General features: G+C 48.2%; 9 protein-coding genes across 9 annotated transcripts; 3 read left to right on the plus strand and 6 right to left on the minus strand.

The window, feature by feature from the left end:
• Positions 1–2871: 2871 nt before the first annotated feature.
• Positions 2872–3276, minus strand: ONS95_009321 (uncharacterized protein; the record flags this gene model as incomplete). Its single annotated transcript, XM_058502904.1, has 1 exon — positions 2872–3276. One exon carries the CDS (start codon positions 3274–3276, stop codon positions 2872–2874), a length of 405 nt encoding a protein of 134 aa, XP_058361835.1.
• A 1670-nt stretch (positions 3277–4946) lies between these two features.
• On the minus strand, positions 4947–6011 carry ONS95_009322 (uncharacterized protein; the record flags this gene model as incomplete). Its single annotated transcript, XM_058502905.1, has 2 exons — positions 4947–5589; positions 5716–6011. 2 exons carry the CDS (start codon positions 6009–6011, stop codon positions 4947–4949), a joined length of 939 nt encoding a protein of 312 aa, XP_058361836.1.
• A 2051-nt stretch (positions 6012–8062) lies between these two features.
• On the plus strand, positions 8063–9931 carry ONS95_009323 (uncharacterized protein; the record flags this gene model as incomplete). Its single annotated transcript, XM_058502906.1, has 7 exons — positions 8063–8178; positions 8227–8267; positions 8323–8521; positions 8585–8797; positions 8849–9607; positions 9654–9707; positions 9769–9931. The coding sequence occupies 7 exons, from the start codon at positions 8063–8065 to the stop codon at positions 9929–9931; spliced, it is 1545 nt and encodes a 514-aa protein (XP_058361837.1).
• A 253-nt stretch (positions 9932–10184) lies between these two features.
• Positions 10185–11678, minus strand: ONS95_009324 (uncharacterized protein; the record flags this gene model as incomplete). Its single annotated transcript, XM_058502907.1, has 1 exon — positions 10185–11678. The coding sequence occupies one exon, from the start codon at positions 11676–11678 to the stop codon at positions 10185–10187; it is 1494 nt and encodes a 497-aa protein (XP_058361838.1).
• A 1425-nt stretch (positions 11679–13103) lies between these two features.
• Positions 13104–14489, minus strand: ONS95_009325 (uncharacterized protein; the record flags this gene model as incomplete). The annotated part of the gene is made up of 1 exon (XM_058502908.1): positions 13104–14489. The coding sequence occupies one exon, from the start codon at positions 14487–14489 to the stop codon at positions 13104–13106; it is 1386 nt and encodes a 461-aa protein (XP_058361839.1).
• A 1034-nt stretch (positions 14490–15523) lies between these two features.
• Positions 15524–16723, minus strand: ONS95_009326 (uncharacterized protein; the record flags this gene model as incomplete). Its single annotated transcript, XM_058502909.1, has 5 exons — positions 15524–15654; positions 15729–15899; positions 15951–16077; positions 16138–16598; positions 16648–16723. 5 exons carry the CDS (start codon positions 16721–16723, stop codon positions 15524–15526), a joined length of 966 nt encoding a protein of 321 aa, XP_058361840.1.
• Positions 16724–17627: 904 nt separating this feature from the next.
• Positions 17628–18633, minus strand: ONS95_009327 (uncharacterized protein; the record flags this gene model as incomplete). The annotated part of the gene is made up of 4 exons (XM_058502910.1): positions 17628–17861; positions 17914–17989; positions 18049–18437; positions 18496–18633. The coding sequence occupies 4 exons, from the start codon at positions 18631–18633 to the stop codon at positions 17628–17630; spliced, it is 837 nt and encodes a 278-aa protein (XP_058361841.1).
• Positions 18634–21227: 2594 nt separating this feature from the next.
• ONS95_009328 (uncharacterized protein) lies at positions 21228–23354 on the plus strand (the record flags this gene model as incomplete). The annotated part of the gene is made up of 5 exons (XM_058502911.1): positions 21228–21885; positions 22018–22067; positions 22139–22354; positions 22410–22528; positions 22580–23354. The coding sequence occupies 5 exons, from the start codon at positions 21228–21230 to the stop codon at positions 23352–23354; spliced, it is 1818 nt and encodes a 605-aa protein (XP_058361842.1).
• Positions 23355–23575: 221 nt separating this feature from the next.
• ONS95_009329 (uncharacterized protein) lies at positions 23576–25572 on the plus strand (the record flags this gene model as incomplete). Its single annotated transcript, XM_058502912.1, has 2 exons — positions 23576–23745; positions 23799–25572. 2 exons carry the CDS (start codon positions 23576–23578, stop codon positions 25570–25572), a joined length of 1944 nt encoding a protein of 647 aa, XP_058361843.1.
• Positions 25573–25739: the final 167 nt, after the last annotated feature.

Raw genomic sequence — 25739 nt, forward strand, 5'->3', positions numbered from 1 at the left:
AATAGGTCCAGGCTCTGGCTGTTCCCTCTGGAATGGGTCGTCGACTACCGGTTCTAGGTGTTCAATCGAAATTACCGGGTGTATATCCATCCAGTCGGGCAGGTCGAGTCTGTAAGATAGCGGTCCCAGCTTCTCAATGATCTTATAGGGTCCAGCTTTAATGAATGATAACTTTGTCTGATTTTGCAGAAGTTTGTACCCATGTTCCGTACCTCGGGCCAATTTGATATACACCTCCTGCTCCGGTTCCAGCGACAGTGGCCGTCGGCCCTCGTCGTAGAGAAGCTTCATCCTCCCTTGGGCCAGCTTAATGCTTTCGATCGCTTCCTAGAACAATATTTGGTGATGTTTAATAAATCTCTCTCCCTCTGCTTTAGAGAACGTATCTGGAGCCTCAGGTGCTCCAAGTTCCAGCGATGATTTGACTTTATGTCCGAATCTTAGCTCGTATGGTATAAATCCGGTGGAACTGTTTTCGGATGTATTAAGGACAAATGCAATAGCCGGAACCAAGTCTTCCCAATTGAATTAGTCGAATTTACCGGCGATCGCACACCGCAGTACGTGAATAAACGTTTGATTTGACCGTTCCGATTAACCGTCCGCTTTAGGGTTGTTTGCTATCGTAAAAGCCAGGCTGATATTAGCAAAACCGCAGACGTCTCCCCAAAACCCGCTTATGAAACGACTGTCTCTGTCAGTGATTGTCTTCTCTAGCACTCCCATGTCCGCAAACGCCTCTCTGTAATATGCACTCGCCCACTCTTCTCCGCCCCAATCCTTAGAACCAACGATTACTTTAACCCATTTCGTAAGCTGGTCAGTGATAACTATGACTGCGTCGTATCCCTGCTTAGAAGTCGGGAACCCGGTGACTAGATCCATACAAAAGGTGCTCTGCTATCGTGGCGGAGGGGCCACTGGCATAAGTTCCCCGTTCGGAAGGGTTCTCCCAGGCTTTACTAATTTACAAATCGGACAAGCAGTAACATAGCTCTTGATAGTGCGCCACATCTTCTTCATAAACACCTTGTCTCGTAAATAATCGTACGTTCGATAAGAACCAACGTGAGCCCGGTCGTCATGCGCAATTCCGAGTACCCTTGGAACCAGCTTATCAGGTATACATATGCGTTCCGTCTCGTCCGGATCCCGAAAGAACAGTAGCTTGGTTCTAGGGTCGAAGCGGAAAGACTTAAACGTCGAGATTCTAGCGCTCCGAGGTGACTTTTGATATGTTGATCTCATTTTCCTGTACACTGTTCCAAATGTCCTATCAGTCGGCAGTTGGCGTACTAAGGCGGCGATGAATTGTTTGTCCATATGTGCGGAGATAGAATAGATAGAACCTTCGTCGGTTCCAGTAACTGAAAGGCAACAAACTGTAAGAACTGAAACATCTCCCTTCTCTAACTCCCGTAGTATACTGGAATACCTCGGAACCGGTTCTGGTTCCTTACAGTGTAGACGACTCAGCGCGTCCGCATTGAGATGTATTTTCCCGGCTCGGTGAATAATGTTCATCTTATAGGCGTACTTAGCTAAAAACAGGAACCAGTTATTAAGTCGATTACTTTTTCATCAGGGGCGGTCGTTAAAGTAAGATAAAATAGCCTGGTAGTCTGTGTAGACTGTGAACTCAGTGCCGTCCAAGTATTACGGTAACTTTTCCAACGCCCATACTAATACACCTGTCTCCAGTTCCGTGGGCCAGTAATTCTTTTCCGCTGAAGATAGTGATTTCGATAGGAACAAGACGGGTCGTTCCACACCGTCTGCATCCAGCTGGTGCAGTGCAGCCCCGTACCCATGCTCCTTGGAACCGTCGACATATAAGATGAAAGGTCGGTCAAAGTTTAGGAACATCAATGTTAGTGCCGATGTGAGGTTATCTTTCAATATTCGGAACACCACTTTGTATCGACTTATAAGTTCCTCCATGTTACGCGAGGCCAGCGCAGTCCTAGTAGCGATGTTCTTAGCTCTCCGGTGACGTGGAATCTTAGCGTAATACGGAGCGTCCTCAACTGTTAGAAGTGGTATTAGCGTAGCGTCGGCGAAGTTAGCTCTCTTCTTACCCTCCCTCGGGGCGTTCTTAAATCCTAATATCTTGAGTTCCACGAGTGGCGTCGAAATCGCTACGTAATACGGAACAAATTTACAATAGTAACCGAAGAAGCCGAGTATCTTTTCCAGTTAGGCGAGTGTCTTGGGAAAGTCCAAATCCTGAACCGCTTCAATCTTCTCGTCTAGAGTGCTCAACCCGAGTCTCGAAACTTTATGCCCTAAAGCCTGAACCGATAGTTATGCGAAATAGCATTTAGCTAGTGCCAAGGTTACGCCCGCATTTTCCAGAAGACTTAGCGCCGTGTTAAGGTCGTCGATATGTTGTTCCGGCGTAGTAGAGAAGATAATCACGTCGTCGATATAGACTACTACGAATTTCCAAAGGTACTGCCGGAATAGCTTTTCCATACATGCTTGGAAGAAGGCTGGTGTCGTCGCTAAACCTATTGTGGCTACTATAAGCATCTCATGGCCGCGGTGCGCTGTAACCAGCGCTGTCTTCCAATAATCTTCCGGTGCCAGTGGCTGCTAGAAGAAGGATTTAGTCATATCAACGCTTGAAAATACTGTTGCACCACCTATAGCTGATAATATATCGTCAGCCTTTAGTAACGGATACGCGTTAAGCTGAAGCTTAGTATTAACCTTACGGAGGTCAACTACTACTCGTGGCTTTCCGTTCCGGTATACAACAAAGGCTGGCGCTGCCGCTGGCGATGGTTGATCTAGTGGAACTGGAATCAACGATCCGTCGGCTCTCATGGGATCCAGGATCTTGTCCATTTCTTATCGGTCCCGCTTTGATTAAGGGAATAGCGCTTGTCGTAAGTCATTGATTTCTACTCCTTCTTTGAATAGAACTGGCATGTTAATCCCGTCGTTGAATCGTCCTAGCTCAGCGCGGAAAAGATTAGCGTGTTTATCAAGCACGGCCCGAATTCGAGCCTTGATATCCGGTCCGAAGGCGTCGGAGATGTTTGGTTCCATCCCTGGTTCGTCTAGTAACGGGCGAATAAGGAACGGCGCTCCGGCATAGTGGTGGTCTTCCGGTTCCTCTTCAACCCACGGCTGACCCTCATAGATTCCTGCTAAATTTAGTAAGACGGGAAACTCCTCTGTCTTCGGCGGACTTTCTTCCAGCACGCCTAGTACCATGCCCCTACGTAGCCGTATTGGGGCGTCTCCGAAATTCGCGAAAGGAAGAGGCATTGGTTTCCCAGAGGTGACTGAATTTACAACAGAACCAAATTTCCCTAAGGCTAAGTCTGCCTGTGCATGTGGTAACATCACGTATCCGTCCTGTCGTGGAGGTAAAAGACGATACGTGACTGGTAAGTTCACCCCTGTTCCTGGCATTACTACAGTTGTATTCAACAGATAGATATTAGTACGTTTAGGAACAGGTCGTGTGTTCTGCTGATTTCGAGTAATACGCAGGAAAATGCAGTCATCTGTGCCTGCCCGTTGTAGGCGATGAGGGCGGCCGTTGGTTCCCCAGCGGAAATCGAGGTTATTCTCAGCGAAGAAGTCTAGTCCGAGAAGGATTCCGCCTGGAATTTTAGGAACCACGTAAAAACGATATGCTGGGAACTGTAACTTCTTTTTGCCTGAAATTGTTTGACAGGAGACTGGGATTTCTACGAAGTCCGAAATAGTAGGGCCGGAACCAATACCTGTGAGGCCGACTTATAAGCCGTCGTAGCGATGGTGTAACTGAGCTGATGGGAAATGTTCCAGTAGGCTAGGCTTATCTATAAGCCCGATTGGCGAAGCCGTGTCCGCTGCTGATTCGACTAGGGAACTATTTTCGGTAAAAATCAAAATACGGGCGTAGGTATGCGCCGTAAAAGAGGATCCGTTTATTAGCACTGCAATTGAATCATCTCCTTGAGGAGCTAGAGTTACTTGCGATAGATGCAGTTCCGGGGGTGCCGGAAGAACTGATTCTGGTGCTCGAGTTGTAGCTGTCTCGTCAGGAACACAAGTTAATGTCATAGCGTCACTTAATTCGTCACCGCTTAGAACGAGTATAAAGTCGTCTTCTGGAACGTCTTCACATGTTAGAGATTAGTAATCATATGTTTTTAGTACACCCTTAGGCGCTAGTAATTTATCTGTAGAAGGTAAAACTGATATAACTTTCTCGAATAACGACGCAAGTGTAGTCTTTTGTAGACTTGGTACTGCTGGTAATGTTGTAAGAGATGGAACTGATGTTTCGAGTGGTGGAACAGATAAAGATGGTGTATCCGATACCAAAACGGGGGAGTAAGAATAAGGGTGTGGCAAGGGATTCCCCCCTAATCCTCGCTCTCCCCCTTTCCCGACTCAGGTGCCGGTGAAGGGCTGAGAGTCAAAGGAGACTCGCGACCATCTGATTCGTATCTGTACGCGTCTGGTGTTGTAATAAAACATCCTATTGTGCTCGGAAAGGGTCCTACGTCCTGATAGAAGCCGTTGTAATAATTAAGCATCACTGGAACAGGCGCGGGAGCGTAGTATTACTGACGGCCTTGTTGCTAGTTCCCGTCTGTCCTACGTCCCGCCGGTGCAGAGGCTGGAACCAAGGTAGTCGAGTCCTTTCCTTTATTAGCGTCTTTGTCTTAGCGCTGCTTACGTCTGTACTCAGCATATTCCGCTAGTGGCATCCAGGGTCGCGAGTATTAAGGCTGTACCATTGGTGGCGTAGTGGTAGGGTACGAGTTGACAGCTGTAGGAACCCAAACCGCAGTACTCTGATTCTGACGACCACGGTTATCATTACGAGAGTCTCGTTCCCTCCTAGCTGCTGACGATGAGGTAAGGAGCTTTCGCATTTCCTCAATTTAGTTACTTTGTTCGTCGAGACGATGCTGAGTCTAGAAGTAAGCTTCTCGAGCTTAGTTCTCGATATTAGCTACCTTAGCGCGGAACTCGTTGACTGTGTTGAACCCGTCCTTAAGTGGTACCCCTGCTGCAAGGCTAGGATCCAGAGCCTGGTGCATGCGGCGAACGATCAAATCTTGATTAGTCTCGCCAGCTTCAATATACAGCGAGTATTTTTGATCGAGGAACTTACGTAGAGGGAGTTCCTTCTCAGCCTTAAAAGAGTGTTTCAGGGCGTCGGCTTTCCGAACAGCCTCGCTTGCGTTTATGTGGAACTGGCGTAAGAGTTGAACCTTCCATTCGTCGATGCTATTGGTCATCAAGCTTATAACCTCTGGTGCCAATGTTCCGAGCCAAATACCAGCTTCTTCCTTCATACATAAGGGAAGAACTTCTGTAACCGCCTCTTCGCCGTACTGAGCGACCAACATATTCAAGATAGCAATGTAGCTGGTGACAGGCATATTGGAACCGTCGAAAAGACCCACATCTGTAGCTCGGAGACGGCGGTAGTAGTCGTTAACCCTATGTGATCTTGTGCTTCCACCTCGGTTCCGAGCTGACGAGTGTGAAGGCGGATCCGAATCATTATCGTCATCACCGTCTTCAGGGTGCCCATCTGCAGCTCTTCGGAACTGGCGAGTATTCCGCTGATTGCTATTACAAGGGCCTTCTCAGTAGACGAATTAAGGATCGTGGTGTTGAAGATTCGGGTCTAGCGGTGCGGTTCCTCGCGGAACGTCTCGGAACAGTGTACTTAATGAGCAAGTAGAACGAATTAACATCTCCTCGTCAGGGGGGCCAGCTTTAAATCTAGCCATAAATTGAACAAAGGTATCTGCTGATGATATAGCTAGCGTAGCTAGAAAGCCTAAGGCTCGAATAGCTAAGTCCTTCATGTCTGACAGAGTCGCTGGTTCCAGGTTCCGGCATAGAGACTTCGCTTGTCTCAGGTCCGCAGGTGTAAGTAATTCGGCGAGGTGTGGGAACCCTCCATCCTCGATGTCCTCGTGTAGTGCTACAATGAAAACCGCGTCCTTCTTCCACTGTTCCTTGGAATAGCCTGGGCTGCCGGCCATACTGATTGCTAGTTCTCGGAAAGTTACTGGTGGTCGAAAGGTAGGTTCCGACTGATGTGGCAGTTCTTGGCGTGAGGGAACCGCTGAGTCAATAGGTTCGGTTCCAAGTGCCGGTGTAATTGAGAGGTGCGATGTTGTATCCGACCGAGAGGGTGAAAGGTGCTAGCGGCCGGAGGACGAGCTGCTGGTACCAGTCACTTCCTCGCTTGGGAATGCTTAGTCTCTGAGCTGTTCTAGTTCTGAAGGCAATGAAGCAGTTCAGCGTCTTCGATGGCCAATGACTGTAATAGGCGACGTTTGCTCGTTATTCCGTACCCGGTTTAGTGTTAAAAAGGGGCTCGGCTTTGGTGAGCCGAGGCTGTCTGATTGTTCCGGAATTGGTGATACAACCGGTTCTGAGATCCTGGCTCGTCTTGTTCCAGTTTCTTTCTGTTTACTCGGAAGTAGTTCCTCTAATTAAGGCGTTACCGAAGCAAATCTCCCTCTCGTGTCTCTTAGCAGGTAGTGTCGATTGCTCCTACCCCTTGTGAAGCCGTTGGAACTGCCTCTGTCGCAGCGGTGCATAGGAACTCTGGAACCACCCCAATGCTTAAGATGTTCCGCTTCCTTGGTCCGTGTCTTATGAGGAGAAGGTGGTGTTATACTTGTTCAGAGGGTGGGAAGCGTCTGGTGCCAGTGGGCGACAGTGGATGACGTTAGTCCCGTTGATGGTTATGAGTCCCGTGTAGCTGAGAGAAGTTGCGAAATTCTGCGAACCTCTAGTTCCAGGTGTCATAGAGGGTTTTTTGAAAGTTGATTCGGTGTTTAATAACTTTTTTAGAGACTTTCCAGACACCTCAGAATTGCTACCAAGTGTCAAGGGGCAAATCGTCAATGTGTGGAAGTCTGATTCTTTGCTAACTACTGGTACCGCCCTCTAAAAGGGTCGGTGCTGACTAAGGCTAAGCTAACGTTCTAATTGGTTGGTTCCCCGTCGGGGTTCCCCTAATAGGTCTCCCTCTCGTTCAAAGTAGCGGAGGGCACATTGGACAGCCATAATAAAGCGTATGGATTGCGAAGCAACGATTTTGTTTCGTCCATTGTTCCCCATGAGCATTGTTTCCCACCAGCACTTCCGTCCCAGGCGAGACAGGATCACCAGGACCACCCAGCTGAAGATGGCCACGGTGGAGGTTAGTCCGGTCCACCTTTCCACCTCAGGAAACTTAATTTCAACCGTCCCTGGACCCGCTCTCGTATCCATGAATCTTTCCGTTTGAGGCTGTTCTGAACCGCGACAAGAACTTTACTACCGCCCTTTTCACGAATCATTACACATTACACATTTTAACCAACCTTCCGAACCTTCGGACTCTTCCTCCTGACTTTGGCCGAAAAAGAGCGTTTGAGGTCAAAACCAGGACGGTTCGGCTACAGTACCATCAGGTGCAGCCATGAATAGTATAGAATATGCAAGGAAGTTTCGAGGAAACTATCAAGAATCGATGCGAAGTAAGTCCAGACGGTATTCCAACCCTTCGCTAAACGTTCGGTTTTGGCAAATGAACATATTAAACACTCTAATTCGATCATAGCAATATACCTCAGAAGCAGAATGCCTGAAACTCGGCTTGAATCAACATAAGCAGATGGCAGGACATATTTCCAGGAGCTAGTATATGGTCTCGTCAGGACCATCCTGACTAAAAGTGGACCATGTAACCCGCTGTTGTGGAGATATGACACTCCATTCCGCAACAAGAAGTCGAAAAGAGTTTGTAGACCAGCCCCTCCATCGACCATTATGTAGTCGGGGGAAGATTCGAGCAGCTTCAAGCAGCCAATGTCATGAATCGCCCTTGTGGACCTGTACGTTTCCCCTCATCTCTGAATCCACAATGATCTGGCTTCGATTCGCGGTAGTTACGAGTAATATGTGAAATATGTGTTGCCTTGCCGTACATTAAAGATACAGGTCGCCCCAAGTACGTATCAGTCTTCTCTCCAACATATTCTCTTGATTACTCTCCACTCCACCATCTTTAGCTATACTCCACAATTAAGTGTTGACCATGTCGTGGCCAGTATACTATACGGCAGCAGCCGTGCTACTGTTTCTACTTGTTGCTCAGAAAGCAAGGGCCGTGTTCATAGCTGCTCGCTCTCCACTTTCCAAGATCCCCGGACCGTAAGTAATTCTACCAGTTCCTCGACAAATTGCTCTAACGTTGCACAGATGGTATGCATCATGGACTACCATGCATCTACGATATGGCTGTAAGTTCTCTTGCAATCCTGCAACACTGCACCTCAGGCTAATTCAATGGAACAGTTGCAACAGGCAAGGTCTGGAAACTCGCAGAATCTTCTCACAAGAAATACGGATCAATCGTCCGCCTCGGCCCACGCCAGGTTTGGATATCAGACAAGGAAAGCATGAAGAAGATTCTTGTCTCTGTCGACTTGCCCAAAGTAGCTATGTACGCTGAGATCTCGCGTGACCGATATAATCCAGGCTTGTTTGGTGAAATGTAAGTAATTGAATTCGCTCCAAACCACTCAATGGTACCGATACTGATATGCTACAATGCTAGTCGACCAGAACCTCACCGCAGACTAAAGAAGTTTCTCTCCCCCGCATTCACAGTTGCCTACATCGACAAACTCGAGGTGCTATTCGACCAATGTGTGCGAGATCTCCTACAGAAATACCAGTCAGCCTTAGACGAGGCCAAGACAGAGGATGTGAAGCGTCCAGCTATCGAAACTGATTTCATGGAGGATTTGCACAACGTTGCTCTCGACATGTAGGCTCATCCCTACCGAACTCATCATACGAGATGCTTACATAACTCTAGTATGGGCGAGTGCTCCTTTGGCAAAGGCTTCGGGCAAACAAATCCAAAGAAAGAAGCAGTCATCGGCGTTGAAGAAAAGATCTGGAAGTCCATTCCCAGAGCCATCTTTGATGGCCTTGCCAAACGCTACCAAAATGTCTACTTCAAGCGCTTCTTCCGTGCCTTCGGTATCAACGTCGAAATGGACTGGCCTGCTCAGATGATCGTCGCCATTGACAAGCTTGTCCAACGACGGAAGGACGTCGACGTTGAGAAGAAAAGACCAGATCTTTTGCAACATCTTATTGACGAAGGCAAGAACCCTAGCAATGAGACGAAAATGTCTACCCGCCAGATTGTGGACCAGATGTCCGAGATTCTGCTTGCCGGGTCTGAGACCACATCTGGAACCATCGCCTGTCTCTTCCTCGAGATCGCTCGCAACCCGGAGGTCAAGAAGAAGTTGTTGGCCAGTCTCCCAGTCCGAAACATTCACGATCCGATTATCGACAGCAGAGAGATCAGAAACGCTCACACCTATCGGTATCTAAATGCGTGTATCAAGGAGAACTTGAGACTGCATCCCATTGCGAGTGAGATGGGCCGCAGAACCGGTAAAGAATGGGTAACGTTGATGGGCTACGACTTGCCACCGCATACTGTCGTGAGCGCAAGCTATAGAGAGCTGCACAGAAATGGAGAGTTTTGGCCACAGCCATTGAGATTCTGGCCTGAGCGATGGCTTGAGGGAGATGAGATGGAGGGTGCGCCGGAGCCGGAGTAAGTCCCTTTCCCCTGTTTACCTCGCCAGTACTAAGCGATACAGCATGGCAGCATACTATCCATTCTCTGGAGGTAAACACTCTTGCATTGGCATCAAGTAAGTTTCACTCCATTCTATCAACTCAATCTTATTGCGACAATCGACTGACCATCAACAGCTTTGCTTGGGCTGAGATGCGCATGGTGGCTGCAAACTTCCTGTCCAGATTTGACATCGATGAGGTTCCAGGCCAGGATATAGACTTCAGACAGTTTATCACCATGCAATTCGCAACTGGAAACTGGAAGACCATCATCAGACAGAGATCTGAGGATAATTAGAGAGATCTGAGAATAAGTAGAGAGAATCTGGAGGGAAACAAGGGAGATTGGACATCTGGGCATAGGAAGGCGTTTTTGTATAGAAGGCTCCACTTGGAGGAAGATCGAAAACTGTAGAAAGCAATATTCTAGGGAGATTTCCTAGTACGTTACCAACATCGTTTTGCAAATTATAAAGTATGAATTCCATGTTTGCCAAGCGGGAGTTCTCAAAGTGATCGAGCCTTTGATAAAATCATTGATTCATTAGAGTCTACCGAGATCTCCAAATTGCTCCCGCTGGGGTATCCGTATCGTCGTCCAAGATGTCATCATTCATACTCTTAATCCACTCGACCTCCATTCGCATGGCATCTCGCTCAATTTGCGCCATGGCACTTAACTCAGCCAGCATGCCCCTCACCAGACTCCGAGTTCCGTTGACCACGGTGCTCAAACTCGACCCTTTATCATCTGGCGTACCCAGATCCCTCAATTGATCTCTCCATGTCTCCAGCTTCCTACCCAACCCTAAACAGTCATCCTTCCATCCCCTGTCCAGCTCCTCCAGAAATACAACTTCGTCCCCGTCCAACCCCTCGTCGTTAGCCCTCATCTCCAAAATATCTTGACATCGCCGAAACCACCTCTCAAATTTCCTCACTACCCTCGAGTACTTCCCACCAGACTCGCCTAGATTCCAAACCCCCGTAACAACCTCGTCAAGGACCTGAACCTTCTCATCAAGTCCCCAACCGGGCGTCCCCATATCCTGCCATTTCTTCAACGCCAATGCATTGATCTTGCCGGTCTCCTCGACTTCCAGTTGTACCAATTCATGGTTCTTGTCAATTATGGAATGGAACCGACCTCCGAGTTTCCTCTTCGCGCTAGCTTTCCATTGCTTCTCTACCTGAGTTGCATCTCTATGCAATAAATGCAACTGGAGCAATTCATTCTGCAATTTTGAAGTTTCTGCTGATATCGCTATATTCGAGGGGAGTTTGCTGGGGGAAGGAGGGGCTAAGAAGGCTGCTGGATGTGGTTTCGGCGCAAGATTTTTGGCGGGAGAGAAATGCTGCTGGTATGTAGAGAAAGCCTGTTTTCTCAATTGAGGCTCGGCAGTTGGGGGCTGTAATTTGGGTATTTCGACGGAGTTTCGTTTGGACGGTTGGAGGGCGGTGGACGAGTTTAGGAGGGTCGAGGAGGACCTCGTGCGGGTATGGCTGGAGACATTTCCTCCATGGCCTATTGAACTTGCAGCACTTGTAGAGAAGGAGCTTGTAGAGGCGTTTCGAAGATGGCGAGACGTAACAACTGGAGGTCTTGACCGGTCTTTCTTGACTGGCTCTAATTCTGGCGCCGCGGGGGCATTTGTACGGCGATTCGAAGTCGATCTTTGTAGTCCGCTTGTCGAAGTGGGTTTACTTATATTTGCCCGCGGTGGAGGAGGGCGCATAGAGGCATTGCTTGCAATGCTTCCTGTGGCACTCGGTGGGCGTGATGTTGTTGATATGCTTCTAGCATTGCGCGTCGGCGGTTTCACAGGCAATCGACTTGGAGATTGACTGGTGCGCTCTGGCCGCGCTGTAGATAGTTCAGGGACATCTGAGGTATGTGAGCGATCATTTCTGGACCCGGATTCTGAAGGTTTGCGCAGCGATCGGGTTCTCGAGGGAATGGCGGACATGATGCTTTGTTGATGTTGGAATCGGACAATCGGTGCAATCGTGCGGGCGGGTTCTAGTGGATTTGGCGGCCAGTTCATGGGTCTCGGGATCCTTGGAGGTGCTTCTCGGCTCTGGCAGCAACACTCTTCGGTTTCTTCCTTTGGCAACTTCTGAAAACCATAACATACTCACAGATTTCTAATCACAACTTGGAGTCCATTACGAACTCCAAGAGATATCTTTATAATCAAATTCCTGCGACTATATATGATACATGCCAGGGATGCCGCCTAAACAGTATGTTTTCGATGCATGATTCACGACCCCGCTTGAGCATCTCAAAGTGACGACGATACAGGTCCATCCAGAAATGGACAGTATCGTGGTCTCCAGCTGCAAAATAAACGCGCAGTGATGAGGTCAATTAAATTTTGCAATTCAGTTCTTGGCTTATTCCAGCATTGAAGTGTCCCTTTCCTTCCTAATGTCCTCTGTTCTTCTCGACTTGAAATGATAGTCTAATGGCGCTTCGAGGTTGGTACTTTTCATGATTCTCACTCATGCTTTCTGGAAGAAGTCCAACCCCCATAAGTATTAGCAAGGCGCAGACCTGTCTTTACTATCGTAGTCTTTCGTGTGGCAGGAGTATTCACTCAGATCAATTTGACTATGCTTCAAATGCTTCTTCAGGTCTTCTATTCAAGTGCAGCGGGCCTCTCTGGTTCGGAGAATGTGTCTATTACTGTCTTGCTCTCCTTTGTCCAGACATGAAATTGTCCTCGCATGGCAACATGTTTTGGCATACTTTTGAACATCTTAGACGAGTTATGTGGAGCAAATAATGATGTAATGGACATGAATATTATTTATTAAACCTTCTTCAAGTGCGTTTTCATAATTGACTTTTGACGGGTGGTCGCAGAGCGTGATTGGTGAGTAGCCGACTGCAGAAAGTGTAGTAGATCCCCAAGGAGAAGGTTGTAAGGAGCTGATTGATATCTCCTAGGAGACAGACGAACCTTGAACACTGCCATGGCCTCTAATTTTAATACATATTGGCCCTTGTGTCCTTTGGAGACTTCAGTTGCTGGTGCTGTGCCCCTATTTCGTCGCTTGGTTAGCGCAGCCACTTCGGCTAGCTCGAGTAAATAGTGACGATCACAACACAAGACAAAGCTCAAGACTGGGCTAAAGGCTTAGAATCTTTGCAGTTCTGTTCACCATCAAGCCTGATGTCGTCTAGTCTATCATCTTAACAAACGCCATCCCATCTAACACCTGATTGTAACGTCAAGTCTAGCCTTGAGGTCAAATGTTCTATGTACAAATTTCATCCACGCATGAACTACCCATTCTCCATCCTTTGTCCAGAGGTATCATGCCGTCTTCTATGTGCAGGACATTTTGCAGTCGTCAGTCCATAACGCCATTCCGTACCTATCCCTCGCCCCGTGCTAAATTCCCATACCAGCCCAATGTGCCTGTCAAACCATAGTGCTTGTCCACGCTCCCAATGTGTGTTCTCATTTTCCAATCCTTTCCAAAGCCAGCCGTAGATCCTTTCCTGGCACTGAATCCAGAACTCGGATGCAACTTCCACAGGCACTCAGGCAGCACCACGCACACCTCCATCGCTTTTCGGTATCCCGTCGCTCGCAAACCATGCAAGCTGTAGGGCACACTTTGTTGTTGCAACCCCTCATAAGCTTATGCGATTGGTAGCAATCCAAATGCACCAAATCTAGCTCTGGGCATGGGAAGATTGTACCATACGCAGCCGGACTTCGAATTGTTGGGAAGTATGCGGCATGAGAGGCTGGAGAGGGTAGGGCCAAGGGCGAAGTCTTGCCAGACAATGGTTGAGGTGCAAGCGCATCGCTGCCGTCCCGAGTGTGAGCTGAGAGCTTGAAAGGAGGATCATTCTCTTGTGTAGGTGTATGAGGGGCCACAATTTCTCGAGCAACGATTGTGGCATCACTACTCCCATGGCTTACAGCGAGACTGCGAGACTCAGACTTGCGCGGGACAAGAGGGGGTTTGTCGTCCGGCGGGGTGAACGGCGAGACGGGCGAGAGTATACTGGGCGTTATAGGCTGCTGTTTGTCCGCCTTGAGGTACTCTGGCGTAGGGAGACGCTGAATAGACTCATACGGCTTAGGAGCTGAGGCTGGGTCTTCATCGTTGGAATCCTCCCTCGAACCCTTCGTCTTCAGCTTCGCGAGCTTGTTCCCCATCAATGCCTGTGGAGCTGGTCGAGCAGGCACAGGTCTCCGTGCTGTGATACTTTTTGGTGGAGGAGCTCGATCTGTGGTTTGCTCCTGCCGTCTGGGAGGACTCGCTGTTGAGCCGTTCGACTTTGATAATATCAAATCAGGGAAAGCGATGCTGCGGTCGCTCTTTCCCGAGCGCCTCCGCCAAATCTCGGTCGGTTGGACAGCGTTATCAAAACTCGAAATTGAATTTGACGAGGCTTTATGTTTTTGCGAATCCGCTTTCTCATCTGAATTTTGGCGGTCTTTGCCTTTCGGTGGTAGAGGCGGCGTTGGCCCGTCCTCTGGTGAATCAACACCACTCGGAGAATCTTTCGTGCTGCTGCTACCCGACAAACTCCGTGAGACTCCTGGGGAGTCAGAATACATGGAAGAGACGCTGGCGGTCGATGCTGTTCTGGCAGGCTTCTCGCTCTTCACATCCCCACCAGCCCCGCTGCCTACAGGTCGTCGTGGAATCGCCATGGAGGGCTTTGCTGCGTCCCTCGGCAAAGGTGGCAACTCTGTTCTGAAAGACCTCGGAGTCAATGCTACTGGCGACTTTTCTGCTTGATTTGAAGCCTCTCCTGGCGGCACGGGTAATACTTTCGAGAATCTTGAACGGCCTCTGCCTGGTGTGGATGGAAAAGTCGAGAACATTTTCGATCTGGCCAGCAACAGCTGGCATGGGCACAGATAAGTACTGAATCGTTCTCGGGATTTTGCAAATCACTCAGTCAAGGCCCACAACCCCAGGTCCACAGTACACTATCCACCAGAACTCTGTTACGGGCCATTCTGGATTTGCGATGTTTTAAGAGGATTCAACTCAAGGGCATCCCAGCTCGCCTAGCACGCTGAAACACCACGAAGAATTGGTGGATTATGGGAGGACATCCGAAGGAGCCAGACGGCGAATCAAAGCCTCTTCTGTCGCCGGGAGCCCAGCTGCTGACATTTATGCATCTGAAGTCCAGCCTGCTTATTTGTTCCGGGAGATCATGCTGCCCCACTCGCAATGAAAAATAGGCATGAGGAAACAAAATTACAACGGAATCTGCCTTCGACATAACAGCCGGCGAGGTAGATTGTGATAACTATGTCGACACAGACGAGGACAAGTCGCATCAGTATCAATGGCGAGGAAGGTCGTAGGACTTGGGCGATGGTGTCATTGCGATACGAAAACTAGTCAGGGGCTGACGATCATCTTGCGACTGCATCGTCCAGACAGGCCGTGACCACTGCGAGATCTTCGCAGGGAATATGTTTCCAACCATGATCAGACCTTTTCGTCCCAAGGACTGAGCCGATTTGCCCCGGCATATATACTACGCGGAGATCATGCGTTTACAGTAAGAATAGATTGGCTTAGTCAACTTGAACGACCACACGAGAGTTTCGAAAATACAGAAGATATCAATTGCAAACGACCGACGACGAAAAATTTGTTTGGGTATCAGACAATAACCTTGGCATTTGTCCAACCCTGCGTCCTGCTGCCCAGCTTCTTGCAAAACTACAGACAACCAGTAAGTTGATGTGCGACCTCGGAAGGTTCGGTAAAAAGCATTTCAAATTGGAAAAAATTGTCCAGGCGTGCTCCAGTAATATATGTGTTCGCCAAGTAGCGCTGTTTCTCCCAGACATCTCATTTCATGCGTTTCCTTTTCCTATCCACTCACCATCCTTGTCTAGTAGGAGAATTTCTCCCCTACCAACTTTTCGCTAAGCTCCCATAGCTTGTCAACATTCTCCTTTCCTTGAGCATAATTTTGAAGAACAGGTCGTACAACACAATCTTGAAGAAAAGCGCCAGATTGATCTATACTACAGTTAGTACATCTTATCTCTGTATGAAAAGTCTGGGCAGACAAATTCAAAAGCAAAAACACCTACCAGCAATGGAAGGATCAAGTGCAGCAACTAAAGATGTTGCACACCCTTCCTGCAGCGTCTTCGGCGCCTCCATCTTCGTGGGATCGCCACCAGTCGAGGCTTCAAGAGCTTTCATAACTACTCCCCACATATCTGGTGTTAGGTGAGTGGAAAGATTGGATTCCGTGACAACTAAGTTAGGTCAGCATACATCCGCACTTTGAGTTGATGGAAGAGGCGTACGGCCCGGCTGTAGAGCAAATGACTGAATGCCTCTACTTCTCAACCTATCGGCAAGGCCAGCTGCAAAAAGTACATTTGCGGTCTTGGATTGCGCATATGCTGCCCAGCAATCATAGTTTTTGCCATTCTAAACAGCAGTAAACTTCAGTATTCGAATCTTACATCGAGGGATATACCAAGATCTTACATTGTAATTGACATCCTCAAAATTCACACCTCCCATCTCGAATCCCGTGCTAGAAACATTGATAATTCGACTTCCCTCCCCAGCCGCCAAGATCTTCGGCATGATCAAATTCGTCAGTAAGAAATGCCCAAGGTGGTTACTGGCGAATTGCATTTCAACACCCTCCTTGGAAGTCTGGTAGGTAGGAACAGCCATGACGCCAGCTGTATTGAAGACGTAGTCGATCTCTGGGAAGGCAGCGTTTATCTCAGCGGCAGCGGCACGGATTGAGGCTTGAGAAGCTAGGTCGCAGGTGATGAACTTGGTGGTGATGGATGGGTTCAAGGAGGAGATTTTGGAGATGACGGGGAGGACTTTGGACTCTGTCCGCCCGACGAGGATCATGGTTGAGGGGTTGGCAGTTGCGAGAGAGAGTGCAGTTTCTGCACCGATTGAACCATTGCTTGGACCGGTAATTAGGACTGAGGGATTGTTAGTACTTGTTACAGACGGATCGAAGGCTTGATTAACCTGTTTTGCCGGCAACAGAAGCAGCAAAAGTAGCTACGACCTCATTGCCAGTGGTCTTCTTATTAAATGAAGTCATAGCGATTGGTGTTTTGGGTGGCTGGTATGCTTGATAACCTGAGGTGTGGCAAGTCAAAGTCAGGAACTTCTGCAGAGAACTTTATTGGTTGAAATTTATCGAAGGGTTGAAGTGATGGGTTGTGATGTGCTGAGGAGCAATAGAATCCAGACGGGAACGACTGTACTTATACATCTTGAATTGTCCAGCGTCATAGTGAGCAAGCCATGAATGAGGAAGAGTATGCACCATAATATCCACACGCAACGAAGTTGAAGCGAGCGCAGCAATTTCCTGAATATGGCCGTAAGCTTGCTTTCCCGAAGCATCGGAGTTACTCGTTAGAATGTGCCTCTGAAGCAACATAAGGATATCAAGACTCCAGGAGCTGGTTCTTGGTGTAAGATCATTGGTCTCCTCGTCTGCAGGTCAATATATTTTGGTGGGGATTCGGGCTACCGCTATCTCCGAACGCAGCTGCAGCAAGCTGACACTGATACATTTGGCAAGAAACAGGGCTGATTTAGTGCCATTCATTCCGGACGCTAATGCGCGACTTGTGATTCGGTCAGAGCTGCAAGCCGGTCAGCATAATGCTTGTCACGTCGACATCTCGAAGGAATTTGAAGTCATGAAAAGCTAAGTCACAGCCTCACGGCCAGGGTCATTTGGACGAAGAAGCAAAACAGCGGTAACATTAAAGCTCAGAATTTTCCCTCTCTGTTGTAAATATATCTTCATTCACATAAGACACATTAAACAAAGCTATGGTTATTTGACCAAATTTGACCAACTGCAGAACGACGGGAACAGAAGATCGAAAAGTAAGGAAATAGCTACTCATTCCGCGAGAAGAAAAACTGTTGAAAGCAACGGCAAGAAATTCTGCTTAAGAAATCGAAGTCATAGCCAACAGATTCACGATTTACTGCACCGTACCCTTCGTGTCCTCCTCGGTATACTCGTCGTGTCGCTTCCAATGGTTCATCTTGGTGTCCTGTCTACCAAGCGGGGTGAAGTCAAGTAAGGCGTAAGTCGATAGAATAGGGTCAAGACCTCTCGAATATGTCGAGTACGAGTGGAAAACGTCGTCAGACTCCTTGAGGAAGACACTCAAGCCTGGACGCTCGCCCTTCTCAGGTTTTGAGGTTTTCGTGTACTTTTCATCTGTTAACGACGAGTTGTTTACAAATTGAGAGACGCGAACGTACATTGTATTCTACAGGTACAATAGACTCATCGAGAGTCACATGGAAGTCATAATTAAAGTCTGAATCAAAGGAGGAGCTAGTGATGTCTCGTGTTAGCGTGGTCAGTTCACTATTGAAGGTTGAGAGCACACATACTACCACGGCAAGTTCCATCCCATTCTCTTCTTGAATTTCTCGATCTCATGAATTGGGGCGCGAGAAACCATGACCAATGTCGTGTCGCGAGAGTTGAGGTGTTCACGCGACGAGGGGAAATTATCGGCCATGAAGCAGCACCCCTCACAGGCAGCTTCTTCCCCTGGTGCAAGCATGAAATGGTAGATTACGAGCTGCTTCCGTGCTCCGAAAAGTTGGGAAAGTGTTGCTTTGCCGTTTGGTCCCTCAAATGTGTACTCTTTGTCGAGCTTCACCATCGGGAAATCGTTCTGAAGCTGTGATCTGAACTCCGCAGCAGCGCGGGTAGCTGCTTTCTCTTTGTCGAGGAGATCTTTGCGGGCCTTGAGCCATTCCTCTCGGGAGACGACCTAAGTATAGTCAGTGGCCAATGCCTTAGGAGTTTTGACTGTTCTTGAATGTTCTTACCTTGCCAGGCATGATGAATGAGTACTTTTGATTTGCTGTGATTTTGAAAGACTGAAGTGATTGAGGTAGCAATGTCTTGAAGTAGATGGGTGACTTTGAGCTTGCGTGTTGGAGTGATGGAGCAAATTGATATCTCATGGGGGATTTGGTTCAATTTATCTCTTTCCGATGCTCGGTCTCTACATCCTGATCGTGGGAAAACAGAAGCTCCGTCTGACACGCTGAATGAGAAGCGCGGTCCCAGACGACTATCGTGAGGGGTTTCGTGTCTGAGTTCGACGCGGGCTCACGTGGGCTGCGACGATCATGATTACTATTCACCAGTAGTAGTAGTACACCACATCCATCCAATCGACGATGAAGCCTCATCAGAAGGTTTAAGGCCCCCTCACTTCTGCCTGGCTTCCCGCCCTTGCCAGACTTGACGAAGGCAAGCGTTCCTGGGAATCAAACCCAATTCCCACTTCGCATGGTGTGAAGTACGGCCGTACTTTTGCACCCCTGGCTGTTTGTGACTTGTTTGCACACTATGATCGTCAAAGTTCAGGCTCCCGAGTCTCTGTGGCTCAAGGTGGCTCAAGGTGGCTCAAGTTCAAGTCAAGCCTTCGTCCTGGGGTGCATTGCTAAATTTAGTATCTTCAAAGAATACCTCTTGAACTGGAGGTATCTCGCTGTCTTCCCGCTCGTAATGAGGGGCAAAAGACTGGCATCGTTCCTCGAGCGACTGTGCCGGATGTCATCCGGACGGGAAGCTGATGGAGGACTCCGACAAGTACAGTTGTCAATTCAAGAACTGGTGAATCAACTGTCGAAAACATGAGCACGGACTTTGTCACAGTCACATCCTCGTACTACGCCATCACGACCTCTTCCGAAACCTCAACTAATGCGAACCCTTCCCTTGACCGGTATCCTGAAAATCACAACTACTATCGAAGCCCAGAGGTATCCGAAGTGAAACTATCGACGACGACCGCTGGTGGTATTCTCACCTAACCGAGTCCAGGTGTCATTGCTGTCCTAACAGAATCACCGAGCATTCTATTCACTTTCATTACCACCGACGAGTTGAACATACTTACGATAATCTACCCTCCCTCTTTAAATTGTGGTCATCATCCCACTGCCCTGAACCACGAAGACAGACGAAGGACAGTCACGACATCTATCGAAACCCTTAGTACCACAGAAGTCTCCTCCCTAGGGGTCCTCTTCCACTTACGCCTACTCTTTGTTTATTACAAACATCTCATCTAGCTCAACAGTCCCTTTGACTACCGTCACCTGTGCAGGCCAGTTCAACGCTACATCTTCTCTTGACTCGGCAGCCATGGCTGAGAGCTCAGTTTTCACACCCAACTCGTCCGCTGTCGCCACGGTAATTATAGTCGCAATTACTTTCTCCGAGGTTCCAATTCTGACCTTTCAATTGCCAACCGAGAACTCTTCCAATTCGACCCCAAGCGATACTTCCTTTCCACCAGGTTATCCAGCCTATGGTCATGACACCTGGGCTGCCACTTATGGCGATGAAGGTCCAACTCTCCTCAGGAAGGTCCGCCGAAGTCGTTTTCTTGTCGACTATACAGAGAGCTCACAATTGCCATCTATCTCATATGTCTCGACAGATGAAGACTTGATGGCTCAAATTTGTACGCTCCTCAGCTGAGAACAGCCGAAACTTGAAATCTGCCCAAATGGAAGTTGTTTCGCTGATAGCTGCTCTAAAAGTCACATATGATATTATCCAGTCGAGTGATAGGATTGGGGGTCTAAATGTAGGAGACATTGCAAACCGTGGTTGTAGTTGCGACTGTACCCCTTTTTCACATGTGTCTACTGCTTATTCAAGTTGCTTACGAAGCCATCTCAAAGGTAGAAGCATGGAATGCAGCTTTTTTTTGTTTGATGGCTCTTAGCAACCTTGAAGGAAGACTCGATAGTGATAATAAGCAACAGAATTGCATGTCCAGAACTCCTGTGATCTTACACCTATTGGAAGATAGTGATCACCGTATGATCGATTATCATGCCACTGCAGCAAAAGTCTAACGGTAGTCGCCTCCTTACTAGCTTGATATCTACAATCATGAATAACGAAGCACTCCTCACATTGTTTTCAACGAACTTGGAATACATTCATCTATTCATAGACAAACAGCCTTTGTCTGACCCCTGTAAGGCCATTACCCAAATGAGGAAATTTTGCTGCAGCCAACCACCTCGTCTACTCGCTAAACAGAAGCCCCACATTTCTGGCGAACCAAAACACCAAGCCTGATTACCTACACTCCATCAGACTACCGCAGCCCCTCAATGAGAGTCCATCTCCTCGAATACCGCACTCGAAGTCTTCTATGTACAGCCAGCTTGTGGCTCTACAAATTGTGGAGAACTCATCTCATATCCAGTGGTAAATAAAGTTGTCTAGGTCTCTCGACTTTGAGTAATTTTAGTCACGAAGGCGATCTCATCTCAGCTGTTGTGCTGTAAGTTGTTAAATCGGATTTTACGCACCCAGATGACTGGTACGTCTTTCAGCTGTATCTTGTTGCTTGGAAAGCTTGTAACGGGCCTGGTGGTTGCCCAAGACTTGTGGTGCAGGACCGGCAGTCGTCGACACAGAAGACCGATAACCAGATCGGGTAATTCAGCAGAGAGACCCTAGATTGGCACCAGGAAGTATGACCACATTGCCTGCATTGTATGATATACTGACACCCTGAGAAGACATGGCTAATTCCTCAAACGAGACAGCGAAGCAGTCTTCAGCGGTAGCTCGTGAGACCAGCTCCCACAGTGCATATTCGTTTCGATTCGTGGATGTTGGGACACCATCACAAACCTGCGATGAAGAAGCCCAAGCTCTGATACGCTCTCATTTCATGCGAGACTTCTATGACAGGCGTGACAATCGGAAGCAGCCATGTACACACCCGGAGAAAACTTCTGCAGCGTCCAAAAAGGGAGGTGCAGCTCAGCAGACACATCGTTTCAAGGTTGGACCACAAGGCCTTGAAGAGATCAAAAAGAAACGCCGGAAGCGAGGATCTGTAGCTGAAGCTCAGATAACAGCAATCACTCTGACCACTCCAACCCGCCCAGCAGGAAAGGCTCGGGAGCAAACCCATGATGTAGTTCCCGACTTTAACTTGCTACAACCTGCCGAGACCACTTCTAGGCAGAGTGACAGCCTAGCAAGCAGCTCGGTAAACCGTGAACAGGATAACTCTGAGACAAATATCCTACAGCGTAGCTTGAACCACTTGCTTAGATCTGACACTAGGACTGACTTGCAGCCGGAATCTTTTCTCATGTGGTCGGCCATCGATCCATTCAATACACTTCCTCCTTCAAGATCACCTCGGACTCAACTCCTGTTATATCATGGTAAGAAATCGTATCCTTTATTCCTACTTATAATTCTGCCACTAGATTGTTCACGCTTACCGTCCTAACGACCCCTGTGCCGCTGGTGAAGTCTCATTTCTATCCAGACATACTAATCATTTACGTACTCAGCAACCCGAGGGATATTATCGTCACGGCTTATGGGCCAATTGCGAACAGAGGTACGCAATCTTTATTACTATTCTCCACGACTCATGGTGATAGATATCATCGCTGACATCTGAACATTCAGTGGTTGTCTTTGGCAATTCAAGATACCGCAATGTTTCACATCGCACTCTCGCACTATGCCGGCAATTACGGTCTTGCAAATCAAGAGAATGATCCTGTGGAGGCACTTCGGTTCAGGATGGAGGCAATGAGACTTGTCAATCAGCGACTAAGTGATATCGGGAATGCTTTGGGAGATGGCACACTGGGTACTGTTGCAAGCTTGTCAAGCTACGAAGTATGGGAACATCATTACCAGTGCTTTCTCTGCTGGTGACTAATACTCTCTCTAGGCTACGAACGGAACCTTAACGGCAATTGACACTCACATGAAGGGGCTTCAAAGACTTGTAGCACTTCGAGGCGGCCTCGAGGCTGATATCAATCCCTTCACAAGGCGCTTGATTCTATGGTAAGCTACTGTATGGATCTTGAAGTGTGAAGGAGCTGACAATACCGGTAGGGCCGACCTGAACTGTGCAAATGCTTTGGGGAATATGCCAGTATTTGACCTCGTCAACGGCGAGGGCAGTCGTGAGGTGAAGACTCCTAATGTCGAAGTAATACAAAGAGGACGACACATTACGAGCAGTAATTTCCCTCAGACTGAGCCTTTCGGCGTGAAAGACTCAGGAGCAGTGGGTTTGGAGCTGAGAGACAACTTCACCCGTCTAAAACAATTGGCCATCATGGATGCTGACACTGGTCCGAGGGGCAATGAAGAGAAGATCCGACATAGCGACAAGCTCTATATGACAGAAAGAAATCTGTTGATTCTTGCAAACACCTGCGGCCCAGGCAAGTTTGCAACAGCAGGTTGCCTCGCAGCAATAATATTTCTCGATAATCATCTTCGCGGGATTGGCTTCAATGCCCGGCTCATGGACAGATTTGCTATCAGACTCAAGGTCTCTATGAATATGGTTCTCAACCAATCTTCCAGTCACAAACCCAACGAGAAAACGACCAAAGCTATACTTTGGGTGTTATACGTTGGTGGTCTTGCCGCAGATGACCGACCCGAAAGGCAATGGTTTACCATGCAACTGCTTGACTTCTGCGATACACTTGGCCTAAAAACATGGGAGGAGACGGAGTTGGTATTGAAAGACTTCCTCTGGGCACCGAGCTGGCATTACCAAGGCCAATCATTATGGATTCAAGTCGAAGAAATACGATTTTTGAAGAACATCGAGTGGTCAATGGCCGATGATGATATAGATACTGATATGAGATGAATTCCTGAGATCCTGGCCCTTGAATACGCCAGGGGGAAGCTGGGAAGCACGCTAGTACCTGATCGCCGCTGCCCAGGCACGCTAATCTCGGGAACTTCCCCAGATTATCGAATGCACTCGTCATCATCGTCAACACCACAGACCCTGCATGAAAACGAATACCAGAGAAATCCATGGCCACACCAGAATTGTAACACCAGACTTGAAATAGTACCTACAGAATGGCGAAACCGAGAGTTATTTATTGGTTCAGAACAGACTTGCGACTTCACGATTCGCCTGCATTGAAAGCAGCATTGGATCTCAATGCTGAGGCTTTTTGGCCAGTCTGGACCTGGGATCCTCACTATGTGTATAGAGCACGTGTTGGCCCGAACAGATGGCAGTTTCTGTAAGTTATAGCTTTGACTCAGAACACTCGGTCTGTTACTCAATTTCGACTAGGATCGACTGCCAGAACGACCTTTCCAAATCCATCACAAGGATCAACAAAAAGTCTAGGTTGTTTCTTCTAAGAGAAGCTCCACAGACGCTGTTCCCGAAGCTCTTCAAGGCTTGGAAGATTACACACTTGGTCTTTGAGAAAGACACTGATGCCTATGCTCGAGATCGAGATGCAGCAATTATGGACGCAGCCAAGGAGGCTGGAGTGGAAGTTATAGTTCGATCTGGCAGGACACTTTGGGATAGCGACGAACTAGTCAAGAATAACCACGGAAAACCAACGATGAGTATAAGCCAAGTCCAAACAGCAGGACCAAAAGTAGGCCCTATACCACGGCCCATACCTGCCCCAAAATCTATACCCAATCCAGGAGAGACGAGTCTGGAGTTCGAGCAAGATCACCCCCAACAAGCTCCAGATCTGAATAGTAAATTCAGGAGCTATAATGACAAATCATATGACCAAATTTCTGGACCCAAAGGAGACTTCGCGGTGCCAACCTTGGAGGAATTAGGCTTTCCGACAGCTACTACACCACATCGCGGCGGCGAGACAGAAGGGCTGAAAGCGCTTGACGGCATAATAGCAAACAAAACGTACACCGCTACATTCGAGAAGCCCAACACTGCGCCAACTGCCTTCTCGCCACAATCAACCACCCTCTTATCTCCGCACCTCCACTTTGGCAGTCTCAGCATTCGAGAATTCTACTGGCGCGTTCAAGATGTGGTAGATAGTTATTCTGGAAAGTCATCTCAACCTCCTGTTTCTTTAACAGGACAACTTCTCTTCCGCGATATGTATTTTGGCGCTCAAGCGGCACTGGGCTATTCTTTCGGCCAAACGATGTACAATTCTCACTGTCGATTCATCCCTTGGCACCTACCCAGCAAAGTCGACCATGACACTAAACTCATCACGGGAGAATACCACATTGATTCTCCACAAGCAGAAGAGTGGTTCCAACGGTGGAAGAACGGCATGACTGGGTTCCCGTGGATCGACGCTCTGATGCGACAGCTTCGCCAGGAAGGGTGGATCCATCACCTAGGAAGACATGCCGTGGCGTGTTTTCTTACCCGCGGTGGTTGCTATATCTCTTGGGAGCGAGGCGCCGAGGTCTTTGAAGAGCTGCTGCTTGACCATGAAACGGCTTGCAATGCCGGTAATTGGCAATGGCTATCCTGCACCGCATTCTTCGCGCAGTTCTACAGATGCTACTCGCCTATAGCGTTTCCACAAAAGTGGGATAAAGAAGGTAACTTTGTACGGAAATACGTACCTGAGCTCGCGAAATTGGATAAGAAGTACATTTACGAGCCATGGAAGGCCCCAATTGCAGATCAGAAGAAAGCGGGGGTGAGCGTAAAAGGCGATGGGAAAGTTATGGAGAAGGGCGTGTACCCGAAGCCGATGTTCGATTTTGCGGAGAGGAGGACGATTTGTTTGGATGGGATGAAGAATGCTTATCATGTTGGTCTTTACGGAGATCACCCAAAAGTTGTGGATGGGACATGGAGATCGCTATTTGCTGACGGAGCTGAAGGACCGACAGAGGGGAAGAATTTCAATGATGCGATGAGTGGGAGTGGAAAGAAAATCCGAGATGTTGATGGAGATGAGAATGATGGCGCAGTAGCGGAGGATGAGAGTGGTGCCGCTGAGAAGGGAGGTGAGAGTAAGGGGGGCGACAAGGGAAAGCCAGAAGCAAAACGGAAGGGTGCTGGTCAGGGGACATTGGACGGACATTTTAAGCGTGCGAAAAAGAAGTAATAAGTAATGTCCAGGCAGATGGTTGTATCACCATGCATGGTTCCATCACAGGTTGGCTTGTCTTGTTTCTGATGAATGGTGCTGTATAGATATGTCAAGTCATGTTCTTCAAACCTACATTTCTATTAGAGATCCGAATTATGAAGACTAGGCCATCTATCAATTTA

This window comes from Cadophora gregata, assembly GCF_030347475.1.
Source record: "Cadophora gregata isolate MNR1 chromosome Unknown scaffold_3, whole genome shotgun sequence".
Lineage (NCBI taxonomy): Eukaryota > Fungi > Ascomycota > Leotiomycetes > Helotiales > Ploettnerulaceae > Cadophora > Cadophora gregata.